The sequence below is a fragment of the Xenopus laevis genome, chromosome 9_10L (assembly GCF_017654675.1).
Source record: "Xenopus laevis strain J_2021 chromosome 9_10L, Xenopus_laevis_v10.1, whole genome shotgun sequence".
In the NCBI taxonomy this organism is placed as follows: Eukaryota; Metazoa; Chordata; class Amphibia; order Anura; family Pipidae; genus Xenopus; species Xenopus laevis.
In genome coordinates, this window is record NC_054387.1 from 7,453,092 (window position 1) to 7,465,970 (window position 12,879).

General features: G+C 39.9%; 1 protein-coding gene across 2 annotated transcripts; it reads left to right on the forward strand.

Annotated features, from left to right (window-relative positions):
• The first annotated feature begins 1,149 nt into the window (after positions 1-1,149).
• On the forward strand, positions 1,150-7,275 carry LOC121398098 (B-cell antigen receptor complex-associated protein beta chain-like). Of its 2 annotated transcripts, none has more exons than XM_041576653.1 (6): positions 1,150-1,262; positions 4,012-4,053; positions 4,776-5,087; positions 6,045-6,166; positions 6,371-6,412; positions 7,132-7,275. In XM_041576653.1, the coding sequence occupies exons 1-6, from the start codon at positions 1,160-1,162 to the stop codon at positions 7,228-7,230; spliced, it is 720 nt and encodes a 239-aa protein (XP_041432587.1). In that variant the 5' UTR covers positions 1,150-1,159; the 3' UTR covers positions 7,231-7,275. The 2 variants fall into 2 exon arrangements, with proteins under 2 accessions (XP_041432587.1, XP_041432588.1); XM_041576654.1 differs by having other exon boundaries at positions 1,182-1,262; positions 6,042-6,166.
• Positions 7,276-12,879: the final 5,604 nt, after the last annotated feature.

A 12,879-nucleotide genomic window follows, 5' to 3' on the forward strand; every position in this document is an offset into this window, starting at 1 on the left:
GAGCAGTGATCTCCAAACAGTAGGGTTGCTCTCCAACCCCTTGGATGTTGCTCCCAGTGGCCTCAAAGCAGGTACTTATTTTTGAATTCCAGGCTTGGAGGCAAGTTTTGGCTGAATAAAAACCAGGTGCACTGCCAAACACAGCCTCAATGTAGGTTGACAATCCACATAGGGGCTACTAAATGGCCAATCGCAGCCCTTATTTAGAACATTTTTCATGCTAGTGTTGCTCCCCAACTCCTTTTACTTCTGAATAGTGATGGGCGAATTTATTTGACAGGCATGAAATCTCGTTGAATTTCCGTGATGGTTCAGACGGTGTCAATTTTGCGATTCGCAAATTTTTCGCCCGGTTTGCGAATCTTTCTGGAAATTCGCAAATTTTGTGGCGAAGAGAAACAGGATAAATTTGCCCATGACTACTTCTGAATGTTGCTCACTGGTTCTAAAGGTTGGGGATCCCTGCACTAGAGGAACAATACCTGAATGCAGGTCTAGACTCCAGCTGTAGAGAAAACAGGATCAGATGATGAAACCAAGTCAAAGGACATGCCATGGTCAATGAAGGCAGCAAGGATTGGGGAACATGCCAAATTAATGTCTCCATGTTGCCTCCATCTCTGAAATCATTCCTAGCTCCGTCTGTTCCTCCTTCCTGTTTTTAATCAGTCTCTCTATGACCCTATGAGTCGTATTCTTTCTAGCACAGAGTTCCTAAACTTTTTCATGGGGACCAAGGCAATATTTTGGAGTCATCTTCATGACCCAACCAGAAGTAACTTTGCTCACTCCTACTTGTTGCTGTATAGTAATACTGTTTTCTTACCCTTCCAATAGCACAGACACAGTTTAAGTCATAATCAGAGCCTCGCAACTATCATTGATGGCACAATGTCATTGTGTCTAAATATCCCATAGGCCTGATGGTTGCAATTTTCACAAGTGGATTTTAGATTCAATGTCAGCCTTCATAACCCCAATATATTAAATGTGTATAAATTCACTTGCAAAACATGGGGCTTTTCATGCACAGAAACCTCACTGAAGTCTGGTAGTTACTAAGAGGAAGTTCCTGCCCAGAGTAATTTGCATGAATAGGACAGGCCTTTCCAGCTGATCAAGGCTTATCCCCCCGAGACCTTGCACAGTCGCACCCAACATGATAAGCCCAGGACGACGACACAAATACACTTCTTGCGCCAGGATGAAAACATCTCCGGTCTTGATCTATCTGCTGTTTGTGATATGTGTCCTTATGATAGGTAAGCAGCCTTTCTTATTTTCTTTGTATATGACTTATGAATATCTCCAAGGACTTTTTATAGACTGTAACTTGCATAAAGAACAGACTTTTTGCATGGCTGCCAACTCTTTACACTTCTATTTCTTTTGAGAAGTGCAGAAGAACAACCTAAAGGCATGTGTGCTTGATGGAATCTTGGTTGGTTGATGGGATGCAAAAACCCTTGGTTCATTGCCATAACTCAGAATTCAGCAGTTCGTCCATATATGATTTAGGCCAAACTGCACAGATGAGACACCTTTACAGAAAGAGAGAGGATCTTGGAGTTGATTTAGTAAAATAGGCGCTAAATTGCACCAGTCCAATTGCCTCTAGCTACAAATAAGACATTTGCTTCCAGTAGACTGATCAGTACTAGTTGCTAATGGATTGCTATCGGCAACCTTAGTATACACTTTACACATGGCTTTATTTTGTAATGGAGACCTGATGAATTGCAGCTATTATTTACTCTATACCGGTGGAAACACAAGTATGATTCACAGAATCTTGTTTACAAGCTCACGGGCGATGCCGACAGAAAGTAATGTTGAAAAACGTAAAAAAAAAATATCCTTCCTGGCCATCTGTGTGAAAGAGGAAGCTAGAGCTATGTTCTCTAGAAGTTTTAGGAGATCAATCAGCCAGAACAAATGGTTCTCCATTGGTGGGGGTGATAAAATATTATAGACACTGGAATGCAAATGTCGAGCAAGAAGCATTATGGTCAAGCAATTTGGCCAACCTAAGTCCTATTGCTTGACCATCACTCTACAAACAATTTTGAAAGCCCATCTGATCACAGTTGAGCAATAATCTAGCTTGTTGATGTCCCCCATCTTTGCTTGTTAAAGATCTATTGTTATTCAGAAATTGACAGTGGTCACCCGTCCTTCCTGCTTCTCTTGAGATCGGTTGATGATTGATGGTCATGGTCAGTTGTCTATGTGTGTGACCAGACCAATTATGATCCTTTTTTTAAGCCGGTAGACCAAATGTATTACAAGGGAATTGACCTGTGTGGAAGCACATCATTGGCTTACAATGTTATAAAATATTAAATATATTCTCTTAGAAAGACATGTGAAAAAGCACCATGGATCAAATACACTAAATGCCCCCACACAAACAATCTTTAAAAGGAACCCGTAGTGTCTGATTTAGGCACTTTTCTGAAAACTATTTTGGATCACAAAGCAGTTCTTGTTAAGTGAAGCTTAAAATAGATAGTAGAGCAGATATCGAGCCCAGGGCAGCAAGAAAATTCCATGGACTTGTCTGGGTGGAGGGGTTGGGTGTACACGGTGACCTACTGCAACTCAACTTGGTCAGGCTGGCTTCTATGCTGTCTACTTTTGGCACCGATCTACATTTTGAGCCTGAAGCTACTATATAATTACCATATTGCCCCCCCCCCAAAGTACTTCATTTAGTACACTCTTTGGGCCTCGAGCTCTCAGTCTACTCTTTTGTAGAGCTGAGCCCTTTTCTTCAACTTGAGCTCATTGCATGCTTATGTTGTTAATCATGTTCCAGTAAAGGACAGCAAAGTATAAGCTCGAAATCTCAGAAAGTTGATTTCAGGCTATGCTGCCCGCATCCACTTTATTCAGGTGGTGCAATAGTACCCCCTATTGTACAACATAAGGCTATTATAAGTCATTGTGGAGTTCCATACCCGCTTAAAGTCACAAGCTTGAAGGTCAAGTTCTTTATACAGGTCATGGAACTCCAAAGTGACTTGTAGTATCTTCAAATTATAACTAAAGACATCACTGAGCACCATTTATAAGGATATTTTACAGGGTATTAAATGGTTCTTTTTCTACTGTTCCATAACAAGCAGGTGGGTGTTTGTCTGCCACAAAACCTGACAGTTATAAAAAGAACCAGTCATTGAAGTAAACAGTAGGACACAGTCAGATGGGGAAGATTAACCAATTTGAATAAAGTCCCATGAGTCTAAATCTGAAGCATGAGACAGACAGTGGGACAAGATACGAAGGCGGCATTCTACCCACACCACCCCCACATGACTAGGTCAACTTTTTTATTTCAGGGCTAACTTTGATATCAGTCATTTAGTCCATGCATCACATAGCTTATTACAAGCATAAATATATTGGAAAACATTGCTATAACCAGCCTTTTAGCCATATTTACAGAAATATCTAGGTCATCAGTTTTCACCCCCAATCTCACCCTAACTGACTGACTTGGTCAGATTATGACCAATGATGACCAATTATGACCAAGGGTGGCTTGGATGATTATTCAATATTAAATATCAATGCATCCAGTGCAATTGATGTTTATTGTTTCTGTATTCGGGAGACATTTTGTTCTAAAAGTGACTTTCTAACGTATAAACGGCAGACTTCTTAAAACACAAGAAATTGCTGCGGCTCCTGTTCACATCCTCATCTGTTGACGCACCATGTTCTGGCCAACATGAAGATTACATTGATATCAGTTGGGATCAATTGACGGGGATCAATTGGGAATTGTAGGGAATTGCAAGTCCTAGTATTCTGAAGCCAGATTTGGGCGCTGAGGCATGTTAGTGCAACAGTTCCAAAAGATCAATCTCTCCGAACAAACTTCAAACTTGTATTGCAGTTCATAACAGGCCAAGGGCCATGAATCGGTTGGCACTGCCCTAGATCTCGTCTATTTCCTGATGCCTGAATACAGTGAAATTGTAATATCTGAATTTCTCCTTTGTGCAGGTCTTGGATCTATTGTAGAAGGTTGCCAAGTCCACGATACCGGTAATCATTTCTCTTTGTCCATAAAAAAATGTAAATATGAAAAGGGCATTTTAATGAAATACTACAGGCATGGGATTTATTATCTGGAATATTTGGGAATGTTGGGGTTTTTGAGTGATATAGAGCATCATGCCCCAACCTACTCGTGAGCAGAGTTGAGGAGCAACACAAGAATGCCAAATAAGGCCTGTGATTGGCTATTTGGTAGCCCCTATGTGGGCTGGCAGCCTACAGTAGTCTCTGTCTGGCAGTACACTTGGTTTTTATGCAACCAAAACTTGCCTCCAAGCCAGGAATTCAAAAATAAGCAACTGCTTTCGGCCACAGGGGTTGTTGAGCAACATGTTGCTCCTGAGCCACTGGTTGGGGACCACTGCCTAAAGGCTACAAAAAATGTAAACATTAAAAACCTCAAAAGGATTGTTTTACCACCAATATGGATTCTTGCAGTTCAAGAACAAAATAAGAATAATAAATTTCAATAAAATTGAAATTCTCATATTTTGGAAATTTCGGAATAATTTCTTGCCCATGTCTTGCTGGGAGACTTGTCAGTACTAAAGATGGCTGCCCGCACTGGGAGCATCCTCCAAGCAAGGTGCCCTTTAAGACCAAATTTTTTTAAGACAAGTCAAGAATTGCGGGAGAATCAAATCCCTTGTACAATGTATGTGTTTTATGTGTGCAACAAGGTAACAGTTCATGTCAATTTCTGTGTGTAGGAGATGCATTTCCATGCCAGAACCTGCGTTTTATGGCCATTAGGAAGGGCCGGACGGCATATATTTACTGCAATGGAGTGAGAGAAAATTGCAGCAGCACTGAAAACTGCACTTTCTCGTGGTACATTGGAAATCCAGATGGCTCTCGCATTAGTTATATCAGGCAAGACGCAGACCCACACATGCAAATACGAAACAGCTATTATATGTCCACCTTAACACTTAATAAAGTCCAAAAGAAGCATAGCGGTATATACTTCTGTGAGTCGAATAAACGTCAAGCCCAGTGTGGGACTGAGATAATGGTGGTAGGTGAGTATCAATAAAAAGACTTTAGAGTTGGATAGAGTGGTCTACTCAGGTTGCTAGCATGTTATTTGGGTGGTGGGAGTGCATTCATAAGAAAAAGCCAGATAGATTGAGAATTTGAACATGCTAATTACCTTTCCTACCTAATGTATATAGGTGTTATTTGCCATGTATACTAACATCGCTCGTATGAGGGGCTACTTTCAGGCACTGCAGTTGTGGTTGTCAAACATTTTTAATTCAAGACCCAACTGAAGGGCCCCACTTGAAGCTCCAGCCTTTGGTCAGTGCCACCCTAAGATCTTGAGATAGATAATTATGGGTGTATCAGCCATTCAGAAGTAAAAAAGAATGTCTAATCAAACAAATACCCATTGTCCCCAATTCCCATCCTAGCTAGTCTTCAGGCTTAGCCCACTCTGACATTGCTACAAGTTTGGAAACCACTTCATGACCTAAACCACTGATATACAGATCCATCCACCAGCTATAACTGACTGCAACTTCATCATTGACCTACAATTTAGTGGCTAGACTACTATTGTCTAATAGAACAAATAGTCATTGTCCCCATTCCCACCATAACTATTCTTCAGTCTGAGCCAACTTTGACATTGCCACAAGTTTGGAGACCATCGCATTCGAAGAACGTCTCTCTTGTGCCTGTATTACATAAAGTAAGTAGTTCAACAAGATTAGTGCAATGAAATGCAAATTATTAGTTCCATGGTACTGCAGAAGGCATGACCTACATCACTGATATACAGTTCCATGCACCAGCTATAACTAGCTGGACCTCCATCATTGACCTACAACCTAGTGGTTGAACATCTTAAGGACTAGAGGTTGTATGTGCCAGGTGTAAACATTCCTACCAGCTAATGAGTTGGTGGCACTCCATATAAAGCATGTTACCACAGTAGGTTGCAGTTTTAGGTACATTTTTATGTTGTTCAGCAGGTTGCACTGGGAAACCAGGAAGCGCATTTTCAAGAAACATAATGAAGGACTCATTAATACTGGTTGAGACAATCCTCGTCTTGCTTTTTACGCTAATACCGGCTATGCTGCTTATGGAAATGGTAAGTTTGGATTGAAATATAGAATCAGATCAAACAAGACTTGTCTTGTCAGACATTTGCTACTAAAGCACTAACCAGTAAATTCTACCTGTTGTTGCTATTAGTTACTAGACCCAAAGCAAATTCCACACTAGTTATGCCACTGTTTTTGTCCCCCCCTAAATATGTAAGAGCTAACTGGTTGTATTTCTCTCCCAACATTAGAACAAGAAACGCAGTGTGAAACTAGAAGAGCATATCTACGAGGTGAGTAACAATGTCATGAATTAATTATGTATATGTTTTAGGGAGACAAAGTGTCCAACTTGGGAACTGAATTACCCAGAGGAATATTACCCAACAGGACATTGTCCATTCGCTTTCTATTTACAGCCATAATTCTTCCCAGGAAAGTCCCAAATGTATAGAGATGGGTTTTATTGGGAAGAGGTACATCAAAGGTGTGGCTGGATATAAGTGGGTGTGGCTTGAGTGGATAAGACATGTAGCCTGAATTGAAATACAGAAATGTATGCCTCTAGGTTCCAGCAGAACTCAATTGTGAAGCCAACAGGTTAACCAAAAACTCATACTGGTAGGAGCATATTATATCTATGCTTGGAAACATGATTGTCCATTGGCTCCTTTCCATTTTGGAAAGCAACTGCGGGAGTTCCATATCAGTTACTGTGAAAATCTTGGATACAGTATATTTGTAGATTTAACTTCCTGACTATGTCATGGCTACCCGGTGTTCAGAATGGAAACCATAGGGATGGACCATTGAGACTATAGCATCTACACTGCACTTCCATGTTTCCTTTTTTGTAGTCTGGTAACTCCATCTCATTCAATAGACAAGCTCCATAGTGAACAAGTGTGATTCTGAACCAAAAATATTAGTGGTCAGAGAAGCCACATAATGTCTTTCTCCTGTAGGATAAAAGGACTACGCAACATAATAGCTGATTTTGTTCTTTACACAGGGTCTTGACGTGTACCAAACAGCCACGTATGAAGACATTCATACAGTACGTAATCTAAGTACAAAGCGGATGATAGCAGAACATCCTTGCATGGAGTAGAAGGAGGACATGCAATCTTCCATCATAGATCTGAAAACCCATGCAATGGGGTCTGCCCCTGACTGGTATTTTGGGAAATATGGGGACATTCACCCTGCAGGCCTTGAGAGTTCCTCATAGCTGTTACTGACCTTGCTATTTTACAATTAAGCTAGACCTCAGGTGGCGCCCTTTCTAAACAAAGCCCTGGACCAATGGTCACATCATAATAGACTATACCATACATTGGTACCACATCCAGGCATGAGGTTACCAACTTAATCCTGACAGTGAAATCCTTACTGTACAAATGGACATGGAACAAGAAGAAAACTCCAAAGTTGATTGCAACTCCACTCTTGGGCAATGCCAACCATAGCGACCAGGTCAACATGCATGTTAGTGGCAAATGCTAGTGTTAACCAATTGCTCAAGCTCGTTGTTATAGCTAATAACATTTGTATGTATTTATACGCATTTGGAATGCAGACTACTTCTGTCAAGTACATTTCCCAGTTATGAACCGGTTCGTATCTATTGCAAATTATTGTCTTCTGCTCAGGAAGAAGCTGTTTTAGAAATGGTTCCTCAAGCAATGATGTCCCCATTCTTAAGCTTTCATAATTATGCTTGGGCTGTCACACAACTGCTTGTAATCTTGCAATAAGCTGTCATATAACACATGTACAAAGGGTAAGAAAATTCAACACAATATTCAATTGCTTTTTTTCTAGATTTTCAGAGGTATTTTGGAGGACATCGTGCAGAACGCTCTTGCCCAGTATTATGCTAGGGTTGGTATAAGTTAGGGACCCCATTATTCCTAAGCAAAGGTTCCTCTAATTTAGTCTGAGAGAAAGTAGCTACTTCAGAATTATGCTTAATACAGGAACAGGACCTGTTATCCAGAATGCTCGGGACCTGGCATAAGAGGTATTATGTTATGTGTACACCACAGTCTCTTGTGTGGAAAAGCTATTTCATTTTGGAAATTATTGTTTAAGGAGAAGGAAAGGGATAATAACTTGGGGGTTCAAAAATACTAGGCACCAACCTGTGATTATAGACTCTTACCTATGCCACCGGCTCAGGGTACTTCTGTAAGAGCCCTACACTGCCATCTTTATCTTCTTTATGGATCTTCTCTACTTTCCGGTTCCAATGCATTGTAGAGTGAAAAGAAGCAACAAGCCAGCTGTTCTACTCTACTCTACTGTGCATGCACACCTGGAACGGGGCTGCAAAGAAAATCCAAGAAGTAGAATGTGATGCTCCTACAGACCTTCCTGATTTCCATCAGGTTGTCGTCAATGTACAAGTTCCTACACATTGTGTAACTGAATCAGTAAAAGCCAAATACACCTACAGTACCTATACAGACTATGGGCCCAACCAACTTACCCAAACCCTACAAGATTCCTTTTAATGGTGTTATCAATCACCGAGTGTATAATTTATTGCATTCAATATAGTATGTGTATTTTTTTTTATCCAAAAATAGTTCCGTTTTTGGTGCTTTTCATCTAGTGGAAGTGGATTTTATTGAAGTGAATGTGTTTGTTATTGATAGTAAAATATTAATCGCAAACGTCTTGCAATATATATGTATCTATGTCTGTGCCAAAATGAAGGCTGTCTTTGTTACCGTTACTAAACTGCAATCAAGTCTCCGGGTATAAAAACAGGTCCAGTTCCTAAATTATCGGTGCGCCATCTTGGCCACTGTGCTTTTGGAAATGAAGCATCCAAGATGGCGCCCATGAAGTAGGTTGTTGATCTACATTCTCTGCCAGTGATTCAGGGACAGACTACATTTTTTGACGTAGAGAAAATCTAATAGTTTCAGAATAAACTTCTGCACCTGAGGTGGAAAGAGAGAGACTGGAGCCCCTTGAAATTGTGTGCATTCCACACATTGTTTATCTATCTCTTCAAATTAAAATTTTAAGGTTTGAGATGTAATTCCCCGTTGATAGGTTGGTGTTTTTGCCTCTATCCTGTTGCATGTGGGAAATGTAACTGGCCAATTAAGTTAATGTGGCTCTCCTTGCCCTTTAATCCCTCAGCAGGGACTACACCTACAGAAAACAGAATTCTATTAATTTAATTGTCATGGAAAAGTGCCACGATCAGGCCAACATAACATCAAACATACATGGATAGGCAACTTTTCGATCAAAAAATATATGTAATACAGTATATATGTAAGCAATTGTGGCTAAATCAGTACCATTTAATTGTAATTCATTAGCCTTGGAGTTAACCCCCCAATCCCCTTTGTCTTTTGGCTATATGTACAGAGAAAGAATGCTCTGGGCACAATAAGCTTTGGCCCCATACTTTACTAATTCATATAATAAAATAAATGTGAGATAAACCTTATATTTGACTGTGATGAATAATTTCTGATTTCATGTTATGGCTGCCTTGCTCAGCCTGAAATACAATCCGCAGCAGTATATGAATAGTGAGGGGATCGCTTGGGTATCCACACTGCTCAATATCCATCATATAGGTGTGAGGAAATGAATGAATGCACAAGGGATGCAAAGAGAGTTCAGGCAGTGCCGAAGGACACATAACAGCCTGGTACTCACAGTAGTATTTTAGAAAGGCTGCCTTTCTGACACTGGCACTGTTTGTGGGTGAAATGTGTTTTCAATATGTATTTGTTATATTAAAGGGTTCCACAGTGCTCACCTACGTACAACCTGTATTAGAACAGGGACAAAGCAAGATCTTGGACAGTCCCTGTGCACATATAAAATGAAGGACCCACCTCCAGTCACAAAACACAGAGAGGGATCTTCAAAATCATTCTGAGGCCCAGTTCTATACTACTAGTAAATTAGTTGGGGTCACAGACTTTGGCATCCATTTAGCAAGGAAACAAGGTCTACATCTAGAACATTGTCTACATCATACTAACATTAATGTTGAGAGGAAGATCATACTAATATTAATGGTGAGGTGAACATTGTCTACTTCATTCTTACATTGAGGCCCAGTTCTATTCTACTAGTTAATTAGTGGGTGTCACAGACTCTGGCATCCATTTAGCAGGGAAACAAAGTCTACAACTAGAACATTATCTACATCATCCTAACATTAATGGTAAGATGAAGATCATACTAATATTAATGGTGAGGTGAACATTGTCTACATCATTCTTACATTGAGGCCCATTTCTATTCTACTAGTTAATTAGTGGGGTCACAGACTCTGGTATGCATTTAGCAGGGAAGCAAAGTCTACATCTAGAACATTGTCTCCATCTAGAACATTGTCTACATCATACTTACATTAATGCTGAGAGGAAGATCATACAAATATTAATGGTGAGGTGAACATTGTCTACTTCATTCTTACATTGAGGCCCAGTTCTATTCTACTAGTTAATTAGTGGGGGTCACAGACTCTGGCATCCAATTAGCAGGGACGCAAAGTCTACATCTAGAACATTGTCTACATCATACTAACATTAATGTTGAGAGGAAGATCATACTAATATTAATGGTGAGGTGAACATTGTCTACTTCATTCTTACATTAAGGCCCAGTTCTATTCTACTAGTTAATTAGTGGGGGTCACAGACTCTGGCATCCAATTAGCAGGGAAACAAGGTCTACATCTAGAACATTGTCTACATCATACTAATATTAATGTTGTTGAGAGGAAGATCATACTAATATTAATGGTGAGGTGAACATTGTCTACATCACTCTTACATTGAGGCCCATTTCTATTCTACTAGTTAATTAGTGGGGATCACAGACTCTGTCATCCATTTAGCAGGGAAACAAAGTCTACATCTAGAACATTGTCTACACCATACTAATATTCATGTTGAGATGAAGATCATACTAATATGAATGGTGAGTTGAACATTGTCTACATCATACTAACATTAATGGTAAGATGAAGATCATGCTAATATGAATGGTGAGGTGAACATTGTCTACATCATTGTAACATGGAGGCCCAGTTCTATTCTACTAATTAATTAGTAGGGGTCAAAGACTCTCGCATCCATTTAGCAGGGAAACAAGGTCTACATTTAGAACATTGTCTACATCATACTAATATTAATGTTGAGCTGAAGATCATGCTAATATTAATAGTGAGTTGAACATTGTCTACTTCATTCTTACATTAAGGCCCAGTTCTATTCTACTAGTTAATAAGTGGGGGTCACAGGCTCTGGCATCCATTAGCAGGAAAACAAGGTCTACATCTAGAACATTGTCTACATCATACTAATATTAATGTTGAGCTGAACATCGTCTATACCATTCTAGCATTAATAGCGAGAGGAACATTGTCTACATCATACATTTATGTTGAGCTGAAGAGCATACAAATATTAATGGTGAGGGGAACATCATCTACATTCTTACATTGAGGCCCAGTTCTATTGTACTAGTTAATTAGTGGGGTCACAGACTCCGGGATCCATTAAGCAGGGAAGATTTCAAACCGCACAACAAGGTCTACATCTAGAACTCTAGCTCTTTCTAAAGGAAATAAAAGAAGTCGAGGGCCTATAGATGTCAATGGAAGTTGCGCTGATCCTATTGGACTTTTTTTTAGCCATTCAGACTTTTAGAATTTTTCTGAATTGTTTTTCATTGGTAATTGTCGAAACAACATTATTCTTTTTTGTATTTTTTAGCACATCATTCAGTATTTTTCATTTTTCTCTTTTTGTATTTGGGTCTGTAAATAAATGACAAGGCATTCCTGATATTAGAGAAATAAAGTTTAATCATAGTTTTAAAAAACTCTGAAGCCACTAAAATGTGAATGTTAATAAATGGCCTCCCCATTTTTGGCACATACTGAATAATCCACCCCCCCAATCTCACCACTGACTTGCCCTCAGACCTCACCCAGTTTCTGGCACCCCTTGATGGGGCAGTACTACAGTTTAGGAATCTCCAGTATGGGCATTGGGTTGGTATTGGGACCACCTCCCTTGGGCCCCTCTCGGTCGCCACAGAGTAAGGGCTGGGAAGCACAACACCATTATAAAGATTTATATAAAATGAGCCACCATGTCTAGTGTCACTTTATAGTTATTTCATTTATTGCTTTTCCTTCTCTTGCCATTAGCTTCAAGGAAAGGCCACAGCTGATTGGAGATGGCAGACTCTTCCTACCCAACCCCATGGATATATTCTCTCTTTACTGTACATTTCTTCTCTGCACCTTCATTTCCCTTTTGCTTTCTTTGCCCTCATTTCTATGAAACTGTGACTCCAGCAGTTTCAGCATTGCACATGACTCCATGTTTCTTTAGCTGTCTGGCTACCTCCATTCATATTTCCTTTTGTACGATTCTTTTAGTGCCAATTCCCCTTAAAAGAGGCCATCAAGTGTCCTAGGAGGTAAGGTCATGTAGTTGGATGCTATTGTGGGGGTGTGTGGTTTGCCAAAAACATCCGGTAATGGAAAACTCCAGCCATAGCAGTAGAATGGATAACTGGACGTGTCTACTTTGTGCCTTATCTACCATGTCCAGCCAACATTCCATTGTAATTAAGTCAACATGGATTCAAGCATATCTTCTTCATTGGACAAGGATGTTGGAAATTGTATTTCATAAAATCCTTAGCTTGTATGAAATATCCTTCAGCACTGTTTTTGAAGTTGAATATCCCTAGTACAGAA

Excerpts from the sequence above, each read along its gene's own strand:
- LOC121398098 (XM_041576653.1), top strand. The coding sequence starts at position 1,160 with ATGATAAGCCCAGGACGACGACACAAATACACTTCTTGCGCCAGGATG. Across the intron at positions 4,054-4,775 it reads TTGCCAAGTCCACGATACCG|GAGATGCATTTCCATGCCAG; the intron begins GTAATCATTTCT and ends TTCTGTGTGTAG. Across the intron at positions 5,088-6,044 it reads GACTGAGATAATGGTGGTAG|GTTGCACTGGGAAACCAGGA; the intron begins GTGAGTATCAAT and ends GTTGTTCAGCAG.